Here is an 18,061-nt window from a genome sequence, read left to right on the forward strand (position 1 = left end):
TTGGATCACCATCGAGTGTAACCTAAAACTTATCATTTAATTGTCTCAAAGCTTCAGACACATTCTAGATCACCAAACTCCCTGCTTTATCCGCTGGCTTAATAATGATCTCTTTATCAGAGATTAGATTTATGAGGGCCCCCTCTCCTATTTTGTTAGATAATTCCTGAGTGGCTCTTATACAGATCTATCACATAATGCCCTACAATCCTCCATTGTACTTTAATAAAAACTCTCCACATAAGGACCTTTAAATTTTAAGGGATACAAATTTGATTTATTCCTAAATACCTTCAATGGAATAGGGTTCTCAATAGCAAAAAATATACCATTTCCAGATACATCAGTATCCGGACATTTAGCTTTTAAAGATTCGACTGCTCCCAGAATCTCCAAATCTTGACTGTCCTTCAATGTTATCCTTTTTGAGAGCTTTGTGTGCAAAATATCTCCTGTGAATCAATGTTCTGACATACTTATTCAAATCTACAAATAAATTGAAAAGATTAGGTTTAGCAGCAGGAGCAAACTTTGGCCCCTTTTTCCAAAAGCCTAAATTTTAGACTTATCAAGAACCTTAGATGATAAATTCAAAACTCATTTCAAGGTTAGTTTAGACATATACTTTTTGAGCACCTTATTATTCCCTCCTCTACATCCTGTTGCTCGAAAGATCCGTTTCTTTTGGGCGTAAGGTTTAGCTTTGATCGAACTTTAAGCATGTAAGGGGTTGTGAACCTCTTCCTAAAAAAAAAGAAGAGGAAAAGGCAATAACTTTTGATGTCACTGGGTTTTTCACCAACTTAGGCTTTGCCTTCTCTTTTCATGTTTCTTGTGACTTTTTGTAAACCGTCAAACCTATTTTTGTATGGACCAAATCACTATTTGGACCTGTTCTCTCCCTGCAATGCTACATGGTTTTTCCCAGGTGCAAAGTTATTGTTTTTTTATGCTTTGTTCTCCTTAATGACTCAGGCCCAAGGACTACAACTCTGCCTCCTCTCCATCCCATTTGCCACATAAGCTCAATGATGACCTATATAAAAAGGTAATAAAAATAAATAAAAGATGCCCAATCAAAATAAAATAATCAAAATTAGGCAATAATTAAATAAAAAGCTAAAATAGTGCCTATGTAATCTGTTGCTCTCAAAAATAGTGTAGTGAAACCTGTATACAATATTTTGTACATCAGTGCTTTCGTCACTTTTATTTACATTTTAATGTTTGTTTCAGTCAAGGGAACATTCAACCAGGGATTTGCAAAGGAGCAAGGGGTTTGTTAATATAATCTTTTCTCTAGTATCACTAATTTCTTGAACCGTCCCTGGCTGACAGCACATAAAAAGGTCCAAATATAGGGAAGGGGCATCATCAATAATAGGTCAGAGGAGAAATGTGCAATATAGAGATGATGGGGGGAATGTGTGACCATAAATACAACATTGTGCATGTGAAGGTGTCGCGACGTGTGCGCGCACGCGTGACATTGCACGCACAGAGATTGGCACGTGTGTATGCCCCTACTGCGCTTCCGCTGTTGACGCATGCACTGTCATAACAAAGAACCCCACTGTGTGTACCGATTCAAGTCAGCACGCACATAAGGTCCACGTGTGTGTGGTGAATCACCACACATGTTACCGCTGGGGAGGCCGGGAGTTTCCGGGTCTGGACTATCAAAGCCAGACCCGGGACTCCCCCTAGCTCTCTTCCTGCCTGCCCCTGGACAATGAGCATTACACTACAGAAAAGGGTTAATAGGAACACTATAAAAGAGGGTTAATAGGGACACACTACACTACAGAGAAGATATAGGAAAGGCAGTATACTATTAGGGATACACTACAGAAAATATATATTCTAGTATATTACACTACAGCAAAGGATAGGAATACACCATACTACAGAAGACCTACACTATGCTGCAGAAAAGGACTCTATACTACAGGAACGTTCCCTACACTGCAGATCAAGAATTGGATCTAGGATACAAGGACTTGATAAGTATCATTAAAATTTTTATATATATACACACACACATAGAGATTATATATATATATATATATATATATATATATATATATATCTATGTGTGTGTTTGTAATGTGGATTTAACTATCTGTATACATATAACTGTGTAGCTATAGTCTGATATCTGTGATAGTTAAATCATTATTATAAATACTGATTCTTATCAAGGATACATATGTAAAGAAAGGATAGCATAAGGAAAAAGGTGGTGAACCTAGGGTTAATGTTATATTGAGATACTATATTATGTTGAACAACGTTATGATATATGTGTGAACTGTGAATACAAGCTTTTCTGTGTTAACAGTAAAACACTGATTTAAATGTACATACATATGTTGTGAGTATTGGTTATTTATAACGAATACATACTGTGACGTACTGCTGAGATACAGTGGTTATTGGATAAATAATTCTGTAAAGCGTGTGTTATTTAGTGTGGTCAAAAGACTGAGTAAGGCAACACTGTAAGGAAAAGAGCATAAAAGTGCGAGTTTTATAACGAATGTATCTGAGAACATAATAAGAGGACAGCGTGCGCGTGTGAGGCGCTACCACAGGTCCTTTTACAGTGCATTTGACAGACTTTAGTTTTTTACTCAGATGAAATTACAAAACGCATACAAAAAAGAATCAGCCACAAAATGAATTGTGAAGTAACAAAGCGACAGATTCTTAAGAATTGTTTTTATTATCAAAGAACCATAATGAACATCTGTACAGCCACATTAAAAAAAACAAAAAACAATTGATAGGTAGAGTAATGTAACAAGAGTTAATACATGAACTGAGTGTAAAAATATATTTTATGGTTTCTATGGTTTGTATACGAGATACATGTGAACATTACAACATAAAGCAGCTCAGGAATTTGCTTGTGTAAAACAATGTGTTTAAATGAACTGATGAAAGAATTTCTACCAATAAGAGATAAATATTTCTTGCAAACACACACAGAAAGCAGTCTGTAATAATTTGACTTGAAGCATAACCAGAAAATATGCATAAACAGAGTTGTATATAGAAAATAAGGTTTCCTTCAGTGACTTTGCAGGAAACCTCCAATTAATTAAGTTTAGTCCATAATACCTTAAGAGATCAGAGATCGGTGTGCAAGAATTGCGATTACATGCTCACATTCAGACAATGCTTTGTGCTCACGAAACCATCACATTGTAAGCAGTGAAACATTGTAAAGAAAATAGTGTTTTTGTTTTTTTTATACTTACTACCACATAGTGGCAGAATACTCTAAGCACTTATTACACTGGTCAACAGATTGGTGCATATATATTTTGCTCTTGGTATCCTGGACTCCAATTGCAGTCAATATTAAACATCTAAATGCTTATATTTAAAGCATTAACTGAGCAAAGATACATTTTAATTACTAAACTAAAAGACCTCAAACACATGTAGAAAAGAATATTAAAATAAAACAACAAAAAAAACCCACACAGGGTAGACAATGCAGATTAAAACATTTTCCACCTTCAGGAGGACTTCAATTGTTTTATTTATTTTTTAAAGACCTCCTGCAGCTTTTACTAAATATACTGCTTCCATTTCCTGTACTTTTGTTGCCAATACAAGACTGCATTTGTCTTTAATGTACCCTTGCAGATATACGCTGCAACAAATATAGCCAGATAATATACAAACTGAAGATAGTATTTTTTAATAAAAGCTTCAGGGCAACATGTACAAATAAATTAAAGTCATCTGAAGGTATAAAACCCCTTTACGTGCAGAGTGAGGAGTCAATCCTGGAGGTCTGGTCCTACTTTCATTTTTATTACAAAAAGTGGTGCAAGCACATTTTAAATGAGGTATCATTGGTACACGTTGCATTCCTGCTCTACAATGAGTTCTCCAGCACCAGTCAGGATTAGTTTCTGATATGGCGATTGCAGTGAGATGATTTTATAATCTAAACAGCCCAAAAACAGACTAAGACATATCAATGCACCAAAACAAGAAACAAACAAGATCTCAGGATAGCCACATGCTTCAAATATCTAATTGTTTAATTTAAATCAAGTATGTCTTGATATGTAGTATAAAAGTGGAGGACATTTACAGTATTATGTTTGCGTGGGTTTCCTCCCATACTCCACAAACATACTGGTAGGTTAATTGGCTGCTATCAAATTGACATGTGTGTGTGTATTGAGAACTAAGCTCCAAAAGAGTCAGGGACTGAAGTGAGCGAGTTCTCTGTACAGCTCTGCGGAATTAGTGGTGCCATATAAATAGCTGATTATGAAGTGCCTGAAGATTCCCTTTACTTACAATACAATATCCAACCAACCACAGTTATTTTCCACATTGCTAACTGTTCTATAAGGACACACATCTGGAAAGTCGAGTGACAGGATCAACATTCAATTTGGCCAATACAACTGCATGGCCAAATTGGTGAAACTTGCATGCTATTGTGGTCGACATTCCAGATCAAAATCGGTATTGCGACTAGTGATGTTCTGACCACATTTTCTGCCATGCCCAATAATGCAGCATCATCACTAAGGACAAAAAAAAAAAATACTGTAAAAAAATAAAGTAAATTACAAAATGAAACTCCGCTTTAAGAAAGGGAACCTGACCATTGTTATGAACCAGTTTATTAAAAGCAGTTTTTAAAATGGATTAATATAGTAAAAACAAGTGTAAAAATCTTATCCCAAATTATGATTATACACTCATTGTAAAAATGAAATATTTGTCTTATCAATCAAAATTCTTGTTTTTTTCCAACGCCAGCTGTTTTCTTGTTTCACTTAAAACCATTTCTGTTAAAAAATTGGTACATTTATGTTACATGCATGCAGATACAACCAAGTAAGTACTTATTCCTGCTAGCTGTATTGACTATTTGGAATATGAGCAGCCTTAGGCTATGGTAAATGAATGTGACTGCAAAGATCTAGGGTTCATGCACAAAGGAAAGCTCCTGCATTCAACTAAGCATAAATGCACATCAGAGTGCTTTCAAAAGCCATCATCAAGAAATATATGGACAGATATGGATGCTATGAGCAATGAAGAGGCATAACAGATTTCACTCATTCTATGCTCCATTCTGCACTCCACATAAACATCCAAGTTGCTCTTGTGTTCACCATAGGAAGATTGTAAGTTATGTCTACATTCTGCAGATAAAAAAATAATAATTCTGGGACACATTTGAGAAAAAAAAGACAAAGTAGAAACAAACCCAATGTACATGAACAGTGTTGGCCCAGGAATGTACAGAACAGGCATAGCAGCTAAATGCCTCTGAAAATTAAATTTAAAGAATGTTGAAAGATGATAATAACTGCTAATACCACATGAAAATAGTGCTTCTAGGCAAAGTAACCAAACAACATATAAAAAGAGACCTCGACAGTAAGAAAACTTAATTGTGACGGATACAGTTTTGTTAATATTTGCATTAAAGAACAAGTTGGTCTCTGAATGCTGATTGGTCATGATGGAACCTAAAAATAAAAAAATATTTAACAAGCAAAAAAACCCCAAAACATAGATTGACAAAAGGGAATGACGTGTATTACCATATACCTACATTGCTAAAAACTAAAGCTTGGAAAGATCAAGTGACCTCCCTCACTCTGTCTGGGTAAGTCATATGTTATAATAAATACGAATTAAAAAAAAAAAAACAACAACTATTTAAATAAGGTTTATTTTATTTGGGCCAAATTAAAGGTGTGCCTATGGACTTGGTATTTTCTTGCTTTAATAGGTGTATTATAAAAATAAATACATATCTCCCTACCAAAAAGACAATATCTATCAATATTCAATTTGGTCACAGGTCTAAAAGATGACAAGAATAGATTAATCATATGTACAAGCGTACCTACCACCTACACATATTGAACGCATACATTATGTGGATTAAACAGTATTCGCAAGAATGACGCTTATCAGTTAAGTAGGAACAAGCGACATCACTAAGGCACGAATAAATCAATATTGTTTCAGACCACAAAATGGTGTACACTTTCAGTCTATTAAAAGTGATAGTTTTTAACAGGAGTGCATATTACGCAAATCATGTGATTCCTTTGGTTTCTTTTTCACTGCAATAACCTTTTATAATAGTACATAAGACAATATATTTTATTTAGTAGTCTTGTATACAATTTTGACTTTAAAATAAACAGTTTAAAAACACACAAAAATTGTTTTTGCAGAGGAACGATTTCTGCTATGATGAGAATAAGACTGCATATTTGACAAATGTAAAAATATGAAAAGCTGGGGATTTAAAAAACAAAACAGGAAGCGTCTCATGCTTCTAAGAATCTGTTTCTTGCTCCTATATACATATACAATTTGCTGCAAGAAACTATACATTTATCTGATATTTATACATAGTTACATGCGTAGCATCAATTAAACAGAACCAGACTGTACAGAACTTAGAACTTGCACACAAAATTTTCTACTTGCCCTGCACATCTCATATAAGTTAAAGAGTGGATTTAAAAACCATGTACTTTTAGTACCTACACATTTAAGAGCAGTAGCCATGCAAAATATATATATATATATATATATATATATATATATATATATATATATATATATATATATTATATACACATATACATATACATATATATATAATTCTTTTTTTTTCCTTTTATTTATATATCCCATCAAGAGCCATTTTCAGTACAGAGTATTATATACAATTGCAACATCTGTGCCTTCTTTTTACCCTGAGAAATCATGCAGTTATTCCCTTGCCTAATTTGTGGATAAAGCTAAAGAATAGAAGAAAATAAACAAAAATACTAAAACTAAAACAAAATATGTCACAAAGGTTGGCTGAGGTCCATTCAGTGCTGGGGGGGGGTGGGGGAGGGTACATAGGAACAATAGGAAAACAGTGTCTTCTTCAGCTTTAAAGTGGATAAAAGTCCATTTTCTTCTAGAACACTGACCTGGAACAAAAAGACAGTGGAGGTTAGAACTGTACCAGATTAAGTTCTTGATGACCCTACTACTGTGGTGTTAATCATAATGTCAATTCTCTAGCATGTCCAAATTATGAACACAAAACATTCACCTTGTTTGCCTAAGTCTCAATTAGGGAAAGCAACATATTAGAAGATAAAACTGATCCATAGGACATCTGATGTGCAGTACAGGAACTTAGTACTGTAATCATTAGTTGTTGTTGTTGTTGTGATCCAAGCTGTTTGTATTAGCTTAGAGAAGAAAATACAAAATGGATTATTGCCACTTCATGTAAAAAAAATGTATTTATGAAAAATAAAATAAAAATGAATGTATGCTCACAATGCATATACACAAATTAACTTCTGTACAAGCTTTACTGCTATAGTTCTCAATCTAAAAAAATTAATTTTCATCTCAAGACGCCTTAAAGTCTTGCCTTGATTACTTGCATTTGCTTTCTTGCTATTATCAAGGCGTTCAAAAACATAGCTGTGAAGTGTAAGTAGTATCCATATTCAAATGAGTCATTGAAAACCATTACATATCAGGCAAGTAAATAGGAACACCGTTCCATTTACAATTGCATTATGTCTGGCTAAAAGATGGTTAGTCAATTCATGCAACAATACAATTTGAAGAATAGCTTACGCTGTAACTGCACAGGTTATAAACATTTAACCACTTTATGAAATATGAGATTGATAAATAAAACTAAGTTGGCACATGGCAGTATGATAATTAAAATCATTTTCAGTTGCTGGCCATATGCTTCTGCTGCCATAGCTAGACCTCAGGTGCCAATGACAATGAATGTGGTATAGTGATGTGGCCAATATACCAAATAATACCACCCATCACTCAACAATGGCAAAATATAAGATACAAATATAAATGAACCTAGATAAAGAAAACCAGAAATATATATCGCACTGAAACACAAACCGGAACCTACATACCAAACTAATGCAAAAACAATATATGACATTAAGGGACAATTAAAGAGGAATGCACCACAAAAGAAAAGAAAAAGACACAGGTATAGGTAGAGGGATAACATGGTATCAGCTGATGACATCACACAAGATACAAAAGCATTATGGGCCCAATTCATCTTTGGGGTGCAATTCCTATTTTGTGCCGTATTTTGCGTTAAATTGCACTGCCGCATGCTCAGAAAGGGACTTTACACAAGTGCATGCAATTCAAGTACAAACGCAAATGACACTTGCGACAGCCTAAGATTTGAAGGGAGGAAAGGGACATATGCATGTACAGTAAGGGTGTGTCCAGGATGATCACATGCATCCGATTCAAGCTCTGGGTATCTCCGAGGTACATGATTTTAGCTGTAACACATGCATTCCAGAACATGCGTTTGCAATTAAGAGCAACTTTTCAAATACATTTCATGCACAGAAGACATCAAGAACATCCTGATTTATGCATTTCATTTATAAATAGTTTTGTTTTTTTATTTTTTATTATAGTATTTACAGGTGGTAATGTATTTAAATATATTTTTTTCCCCCAAGCGTTCTGATGGGATTTTATATTGCACATATGTATATCCTGCAGTGTGTTCTGTCTGCATACAGCAAGTACCGTATAGTGTACTTATACACGTATTGAAATGGAAACGTTTCTTGAGATCCTCTTGCACTTGAAGTAGGACGTACGTGTGTGCAATTTGCAGCCGATTTTAAAAAAAAATAAATAAAAAAATATATGAGTCATGTATGCTCCATCAATTTTTTGTGTTCGAATACAAACAACGGTATTTTAATATAGAACACACAAGCATTCTATGAACCATATTAATACTAGCACAGAAACATTGTTCTAAATTATCTATCAAAACCGATATGAACACATCATAATAATGGAAAAATTCTCACTATGCGACAAATGTGGACTATCTGCACCTTTTTTTCATGTTTATTATTAAAGTCTTTTGATCTTTTTGTAAGCCTGGAGAGTGCACCCCTTTCTCTTTAATATTATCAAAACAGTTCACTTCTATCTTGGAGTAGCACCATACCAGATAAATCTTGGATACGTGAGTGTAGCATATATAAAATTTGATAGTTCTCTAATGAAATCACACACCAACAAAACTTATAAATGGGTGAGGCTGCAGTCAATTTTAAAATGATTGAAATAAGTCAGTAATATGTATTGGTTATAGATCTAGATTTTTGTGCACTCGCCATTTTTAGCTGAGTTACAACAAATAAAGCTACCCTGTTTTTTTTTGTTTTTTTTTAAGAACAGTCCTCACCAACTTTTGTCAAATAACAGATTGTAAGAGTTGATTGTGTTGTAATAGAGCCTGTTACTTTGAGAGCAGAGTGCACTAATCAGGAGAAACACTGGGAGTAAAGAAGATGGCCGTTTTATTTTTCTTTCTGTCTTCCTTATAAATACTGCTGACCTATATGAACTTTGGGGCCAACTTCATTGTGAAACATTTCACACATTTGTTAGATCAGCGCTTCACATTCCTGTAAATTGTTTTAGGCAAATGAGCATTTAAAAAACATTAATTGTATAAACTTTAATTTTCTTTTATATAACTGCTGCTGACAAGCTCAAAAGGAAATACCATTACTACTACAAAGGGTATCAAATCTGGTATTGCTAATCATATGTAATCACTGTTCCGCTTTAAAATTCACCCCGCTTGTTGGTTTCTTGTTGGGATGCAGTGCCTATGTAAAAATGCTTTACCTTATTCCCTTAATGGTATTTAATTTAATGCTCTAATTTTCGTATCCGTTCCTCCACCATACTCTTCTGAGGCCTCTGGTTTTGATTTTGAGTCTGCCTCCATCCTGAGTCTGCTCTTGACAGTTTGTCACTTGTATATTTTCTTCTGGAGCTGAAATCGTCAACCTGAATAGAAAAATCCCAGAAAGGAACATTGTGATAAATACCATAAACAAAACTGAAAAGAAAAAAAAGGTAAAATAGGCTTAAAAGTCTAAAAATTATCTGAAATTCGTATGATATTTGCTTAAAAATAAAATGACAATGTTTATTCCCTTGTTTACTTAAATACAGTTGTGACCAATTAGCACCCTTTCTTCAAATACACCATTTCTTCCAGAAAAATATTAAAAGGAATAATTATTTTGGTATCCACATATGTATTTGTTTTACAGTGGAACAAAACAGAAAAAAAAAAAAAAAAAAAGAAGAAGTCCTAACAAATTTCCCATAGAGATCATTAATTGGATCAGAGAAAATTGACACCTTTGGAACTGAACTCACTCATTAAAAAAAGCTTCAGTAGAGAAAATAACATTTTTTTTTCTATTTTGTGAAACTGTGTGTACAGCAATGTACATGGAGAAAAGAAAGCCAGAGAAGTGACTGAGGACGCCAGACAGAAGTTTGTAGCCAAGCATGGACAATCTCAAGGCTACAAATCAATCTCCAGATATTGTGATGTTCCCGTACAACCGTACATTATGTTAAAAGTTTAAGGCTCATGGCATTGTAGCCCACATGTCTGGAAAGAGAAAACTTGATGGAAAGTTACAGTGCAGAATTGTTTGGCAGTTAATCAAGGTACTTTCTCCACAACTCAATTAGATTCAAGCAGACCTTCAAACACATGGTACGACAGTTCCTACTTTCACCATATGTTGCCTTCTCAATGAAAGGGGGGTATACGGTAAGAGGCCCAGTAGGGCACCATTGCAGAGAGAAAGACATATAACAAAGCCTGACAGGAGTTTGCCAAAACACATCCAAACAAGCCAAATATATTGTGGACAGTTGACACCAAATAAGAGCTTTCTGGTAAAGCACATTATCCGTATTTTTAACAGGAGGCAAAAAGAGAACACCACCTTCTTTACAGTCAAACATGGAGGAGGTTCAGTAATGTTTTGGGGCTGCTGTTCTGCATCTGGTACTTGGCATCAAGAAATTTTGAGAATACCAGACTATTATGCAGTGTAATGTTGAACCCAGTGTCCAAAAACTCCATTGAAGGTCATTGGTGTTACTGTCCTAATGGAATACCAAACACTTCAAAAATCCCCTAGGAATGGTTCGAGACAAGATGCTGGACTGTGCTTAAGTGTCCTATATGGTTGTTAATTTAACCTTATGATTAAAGGAAATTGTTAGTTATTTGAAAAAAATACAAGGGTACCATTATTTTTGGCCCCGACTGTACTACTGATAAAGGAGAAGTGTATGGATGAAATTGAGATTTTTAAGCAATAAACTGATGTTAAGGTTGTTTTGGGGAAGAGACAAGAGGACCTGGCTAGTGTGAGATAAATAGGTTTCCAGAAGCCCCAGGCAACATCTGAAGTTTGTAGCAGTTTCCAGAGTGTAAAGATTGCATGGCTTACACTGAAACAAGAGGAAAGGCGGGGTTTACCTATGGTTAATATAGACAGGCTCTTAAAAACAATTAAAAAAATAAAAGAAAAAGGACCAGACATGAATTGGCACAATTTATAGATTGTGCCAATTCATGTTGAAACAGATTGGTGGCTGCTTACTCTGGATCAATTGCAAATATAAAGGATAACAGGAGATCCAAAATAGGTTGAACCTCATCAACTTTAAATTCAAAAGAATAATTTTTCTTCTCCAGATTTGCTGATGTCTACATTGGGAGATGGGAGCAGCAGTATATTTTCAATAATAATCCTTTTAGAGAAAAATATTAGAGCCTTCAAAAAAAAAAAAAAAAAAAAAAATGAGGATATTATTATTGCATGGGAAGGACCTAAGGAGATATTTGAGGAGTTTTTTTATATATTTAAATATAAATAATTTTAATTTAAAATTTACTTCTAAACATTCAAGACTCTAACATATAGTTTTTGGACTGCATCTCGGACACTATGAATTGGAACCCCAGGCAAGAAAATAGACACAATCATATATTAAACCAGGGGACACAGCAATATCTATCCGCATTTTAATCATTTTACGCCAAATTCCTGGAAAAGAAACACCCCATTTTCACAATTATTGAAAAGAAAAATAAGAATTGTGCAAAGGACAGTTGTTTTGATGAACAAGCAGACATCTATTGCTCTAGGTTTTTTGAAAGGGATTACCCCCTCAAATGTAATAGTAAAATTAGTGCTAAAAACATCAATCAATTTTCCTTTTCTGCTATATGAGTGCGCCAAAACTGTAAGAAAATGGCAACTAAGTAGATATGGATTTCAGAAAAATGGCAGTCAGTATTGTATAGGATTGTTTAGACCATAGGAAAATGGCGGCTGCTAATTTATGCATGGACTCCCCAAAAAAATGGCGACGGCTATTAGTGGTTTTGAAGTATAAAAGAAAATAAATGCTACTGTTCGGACATAAAAGATCCATAGTGAGCATATAAGATATACTCAGTTGCATTACGAAATTCAATATGTCCTTTGTTTATGGGCGGTTTTTTTAATGAAGCATTTACCCGGAACTTCTATGAAATGTCTGCCTGGCCTGGAGCTGTACAGTGCCACTCATTATCTCTTAGGAAGTGACAAAACGCGTAGAGCGGAATCTTGAATGGTGTATTTGCACTGGTCTACTTTGGAGGTTTCAGAGAAAGAGGCTTGGACCACATTAGGTATACCACACTGCCAGGAGATGTCAAGGCACCAGTAACTTACCTATGACAAATCTGATTTCTGGGCTACAGCTACTAATGTCTACATATGTTAAATGATTTTACATGTATGTTTCTTTAATATTTTTCTGTGTGTGTAAATAAAAGTCACTGCATTATTCCCCCCCTTTTGATCAGATAGACAATTGGCATTTTGAGGCAAGTCACAAGTGCCTTGGAAGGTATTTTATGTGCCTGGATAGCCAAAAAACAAAAACAGACAGTTGATATGCAAAGCTGGTATCTAAATGAGCAAAATGGAGAGGTGTCCTTTTGTTATGAGTAACTACAGAGTGCAGAAGATAGATTTTTAGAGCTCCTTTGTTTATAATATTTGATGCTCAGGATCAAAGCAAATAATTATGAACACATGAATGACAACAGCACTCCAGAATGCAGGTCAAAACACAAAATTAAACAGTAAATATTTTCTGATGTTGCTTTTGTAGAAAAGGTGAGAGAAGGACCACATATCAAAGACTGGCAGGGCTCAAGCATGCTTTTTCAGGTTTGTAAACACAACTCATGGAATATGCACACAGAGGAGATACAAACCCATTTTAGGCCAACCATAAGATGGACACACTTATGTACTTTGTAGGTGTTCACATACGTAGACACAGAAGGAGACACAAGTGCCAAACTTCACCTAACCTTTGTCCACCAAACAGCAATTTAGACAATAATGACAACCTGGTGTAGAGGTGTTCATTATATCAGCTTATGGTACTTGTTAAAAAATCTGGAATCAAGGAGACCCACTTTCTGAAATGATTTAGCAGGACAAAGTGATGCAAGATATTTAAGATCTTTTCAGCAGTTAATACATCAATAAGGAACCAAACAATAATTGCTTTGAGCAGTAGCAATAAACCAACTGGTAAGTATTAAAAACTCCACCTAACCACCACCAAATACAAATCCTTAAAATTGCAACCTACCTCAAAACTAGGACGACTCCAGGAAGCATGCCCTTTATTTAAGGAATCATTTGAAGCATTTCTTCTTATGATTTCTGTTGCGCTTAGGCTGCTTTGGCTCCTTTTAGAAGTAAATTCTGGGTTAGTACTCCAACTGCTTACACTTGAACTTTTATTTCTGGAATAAAGCTCACGACTATGTAATCTCACAGACTTTTCCTCATCAAAACATGATTTACGTCTATTCTTCGAGTCAGAGTCTTCCCTTTCATTACTTAGTCTATCTAGTTCTTCAGTGGAACCATAGGCACCTTTTCTCCAAGAACTTTTAAATGCTGTACGTTTGTCAAAATGATTTGTTCCCACAATATCATGAGTTTTCCAGGCGATTGCTTCTACATCGTCGTCATTATCATTCCCTTTCATCTGATCTTTTACAAGACTTTGATCCTGAACCTTACTTATTTCTCTATGATCGAAGGTCATGTCTTTATCAGATACCTTTAACAACATATCATCTTTGTTGATAGAGATTTCAAATGGGATGCTAATGTTGTTTTTTAACACTGGCTGATCAGTTGCAGATAGTCTAATATTACTAGTAGAAGTATGTCTCTCTCTTGTGGTCTCATCAGCGTTTGTTCGGGAGGAGACCGTTTCAGAGGGATAAATGATTATACTGCTCATCATTTTGTTTGGTGTTGTGTTCATGTGGGGTCTGCTCACTTCTGAGCTTGATCTTGCTCTGTAGTCACTCATAATTTCTTTCCTGTCTTTTTCAATTATAATTGGCTTAATGATCACGGTTGACTGTAAACCTTCTCTTGGACTACATGATCTTGTTCGTATTGCAATATGTGAATTTATTTCTGTATTTTCTGAGCCATCAGAAGACAATTTTCTGGTTGTTTCCGTTATCTCTCTTTGGAACGAATGATTATGATTTTCAAAAGAGGACATTCTCATATTCTCTTGAGCTGCCATTTTTTCTTTAGTACTGGACTGTTTCTTAGTGTGAAGCCCTGACAGCCTAGCCCTTTTCTCGGTTTCTCTATGGTTTGAAGTTTCTAAAATATGTGGTTTTTCAGGAATTAATGGTTTTGAAGCTCTAAATCTTGTTTTATCTCTAATGTAAGAACTTTGATTGGTATGTGGATCCATTTCATATTTACTTAACATGATAGGTTTGGTGGCTTCTTCAGTAATCATATTTGTGATGCCATCTCTTCGTGGAACATCTACAGATCTGGACAACCTGTCTTGAGAAGTGGATTTAATTTCAAAATCTTGGGAATTAACATGTGCTTTAAAGTCATTTTCTATCTTTAAGTCACTGTTTTCTAGAGTACTAAAATGCCTTAGAGTAGGCTTAACTGGTTCTGAATATAATGTAGAGGCTAAGGAGCCGATGTCAGCTGGAACATTTTCTTCAGGAAGATTTGCGTTAATGACATTCTCAAAATGGTCATCAGATGGCCTTTCCTTAATTTCTTCATTTTCCAATGATATCCTTTTCTTTGAGTAAGCCTTAACAGAATAATCTTCCCCAAAAAGCTTTATAGACCTGTCTGTCTGTTTACCTGTAGACCCTTTCCAGGACTTGGTGGTTTGGTCTTGAACAGCTGGCGGATACCGACTTAAAACAGATGGATGATCTTTAGGGGACTTTTTAATTTCATTTTGTATAGAGCCAAAATCTTTACTACCTGGAAAATAAGAAGACAATGTGTCCTCTTGTTTTTTTAGATAACCTGTTGTAGTATCAGTGAGAGTGGATCTAGGCGATTTTCTAATGTTTGAACTAGAATTTGTCAACTGCCTCTTAGAAAGAGATTCTGAATTTCGAGACCTTTCACTTGTCAATTGTTGAGGGAATATATCTCGAGAAGTATATTTTAAATTGGCAGGCTCAGTAGATGCTACTTTACTTTTTGTTCGTTCATTTTTAATTATACTTCGTGAGATAATCTCATCACTATCAAGCACTCCATTTTCTACTTCTTTGTTCTGACTAGATTGTCTTTTTAAAGTTTGTAATTCATCAGTAACCCGTTTGGCTTTACTCTGCTCACTAACGTAGCTTTCTTCTAGTTCACAGTTTTTTTCTTTTAGTTGTTTCAACTCCTGTTCTAGTCCCTCAAAGTGTTTGAGTTGATTCTTAAGTTTCTCAATTTCTTGGTTCAGTTCTTTAATTTTGTTGTCTTCTTGATATTTATTTTTATCATTTTCATTTTTGCTGCTTGTTTGAATTTGAGAGGATTTAGAAGTTAGGTTCTCTTCAATCCGGAGATTATTACTTTCTGTGCGTTGATCAGAAGACCTTTCCAAGATGTCAGACTCCTTCTTGGTTTGATCTCCTGTGATTATTTTTGCTCTAAATTCCAGTTGCTCTTTTAGGTGCAAAATATGTTTTTCATTCTGCTTTTCTCTTTCTAAAAATAGTTTTCTTTCATTAGCAAAACTAAGGGTAAAAGACTTAATTTTTTCCAGCTCGCTAGTTAACAGCTGTTCAGCTTTATCCAGTTTGTTTTCAGAAGATTCTAGTTCTCGTACTCTGGTCCTAAGTATTTCCAGTTCAGAAGACAACTTTTTAGACATATTCTTTTCTTCATTCAAGCTAAGACACAGTTGAGTGCAGTCACTTTTGCTCTTGTTGAAAGCTTCCTCCAGCTTCTCTAGCTCGCCCATTCTTCTTTGTAGGTGCTCAATTTCAAGTCTAAGTTCCCGGGTAACATTTTCCTCATTTTCTAGCTTCTCTTTTATTAGCCTACACAAATCCTCTGCTTTCTTCACTTCTTCATCTTTTCCTTCAATCTTTAGCACTCTTTTTCTCAAGGCTTCTACATCTGCTAGCATACTAGAGTTACTCCCTTCTGCCTGTATAATTTTATCCTGAAGATCAAGAACTTCATCTTCTGCTTTTTGCAGATTCTTTGTTGCTTCTTCAAGGTCATCCAAACGCCGACTAAGACTTTGCAGTTTAAATCGCAGATGACGACTTGAATGCTCCATTCTTGTACAATATATAGTGATGACCCTTGTAAAATTCCTTAATAGATTAGCTTTTTAATTTATCTTTTGAGCGATCCACAATTATCCTTTTTCTTCTTGATGAGCACACTTTGTTTGACATCCAGAGACCATCTTAACCTATAATATGTATAAAAAAAGAATTGAAATTACTGTAAAGGCATTACAGGTGTACACTGAGGCACAGTAAAAAAAAAAAATATAAAAAAAAAAAATGTTATAATCATTTAAATTAAAACAGCATATTTTACCACTTGCATCACCATGAGACATATACTGGTTAATAAGGATGTTGTTTACTCACCAAGAAAAAACAAAAAAAAAAACACAACGCAAACAAGCTATATAGCATATTACAGACTAAACATGTCACACATGGGGAAATTTTTCACAGAACATTTTAATTCATACCTCCACCATTTTTGGAGATGGAGAAGGATAGACTGAATAGCTGAGTGAGATAAAAAATATATTAAGAGCAGAGGGAGAAACATCAGAAAAAGACAATGTTAAGAGGAGACAAAGAATGTTTGCATTTGTGTGGTGGGGAATTTAAATTAAGCTTCAATTGGGCCAGGTCTGATGTGAATAATTCAATATGCTCTGGAAAGAGCTGTATAGTATGGTAGCACTATAAACACAAACAATATAATCATGTAATCTGAAAGGTTGTGGTAGAGTAACTTGGCGGAGGATTTTGTCTCCTTCAATCTCACTTACAATAATTGCTGCATCTGGAAGTAGCACTGCAGTATCAGGAACTAGCAAAGCAAATGTTTTGCCCGATAGGTAAATCTACTGGTCCGCTGTCAATTGTGCCCGATACGACCATGCCAATTTGACACATTACTCTCTATTATTGAAATAATGAGTGGTGTTCTGGGCATGGAACAGAAGGCCTCTCCAAAATGCTTGGTTTCCCAGGTATAAGGCTCTGTTGCCTAGCGAGACATTCGTTGATGAATGAGCAGTTGGCATTAGCACTGCTTACGCCATTCTTGTTAACCCTAGCACTGTCTCTGTTGTGGTAGATCAAGTATCAGATTTGCCAACTTAGATCCTGAGCATGTAGCATTGTCTGTTCAGCTATCCCTGGGCACAAACTCCATGTGGGAGTTTTTAATAAAATACTACTCAGTGGGTTGGTGGGTGACCGAGATTGTCACCTGGATCATCCGCAATGCAGGTCAGGGAACCAAGGACTAGTTGCCCTTAGCACATTTTGCAGGATGAATTCAAATGTGCTACTGAACAGTGAGGGTCAGCCCCTGCAACACCTTGAAAGAGTGTGAGCTCTGTACCTACGCTGTTACATTAGCAGTTGGTACAGCCTTTATCTAGTGAACATGATCCTAGGTATAGACTCCATCGCTCGTACCCTAAATCACCATTACCATGAAGAACACACAGCCAGAAAGTACATGAACAGTAGAAGGAATCAGAAGGAGGCAATTTAGCTTGC

At 35.2% G+C, this 18,061-nt stretch overlaps 1 protein-coding gene across 2 annotated transcripts in view; it reads right to left on the reverse strand.

Moving 5' to 3' along the window:
• Nucleotides 1-6,677: 6,677 nt before the first annotated feature.
• LUZP1 (leucine zipper protein 1) overlaps nucleotides 6,678-18,061 on the reverse strand; it is a 72,250-nt gene continuing 60,866 nt past the window's right edge. For both annotated transcript variants that reach the window (XM_075195339.1, XM_075195340.1), the window contains exons 3-5: nucleotides 13,591-16,719; nucleotides 9,739-9,903; nucleotides 6,678-6,992 (exon numbers count right to left, since the gene is read on the reverse strand). In XM_075195339.1, the coding sequence (XP_075051440.1) occupies nucleotides 9,763-9,903; nucleotides 13,591-16,581 (3,132 nt within the window). In that variant the 5' untranslated portion in view covers nucleotides 16,582-16,719 and the 3' untranslated portion in view covers nucleotides 6,678-6,992; nucleotides 9,739-9,762. The remainder of the gene's footprint in view (nucleotides 6,993-9,738; nucleotides 9,904-13,590; nucleotides 16,720-18,061) is intronic.

Source organism: Mixophyes fleayi, chromosome 2, assembly GCF_038048845.1.
Source record: "Mixophyes fleayi isolate aMixFle1 chromosome 2, aMixFle1.hap1, whole genome shotgun sequence".
In the NCBI taxonomy this organism is placed as follows: domain Eukaryota; kingdom Metazoa; phylum Chordata; class Amphibia; order Anura; family Limnodynastidae; genus Mixophyes; species Mixophyes fleayi.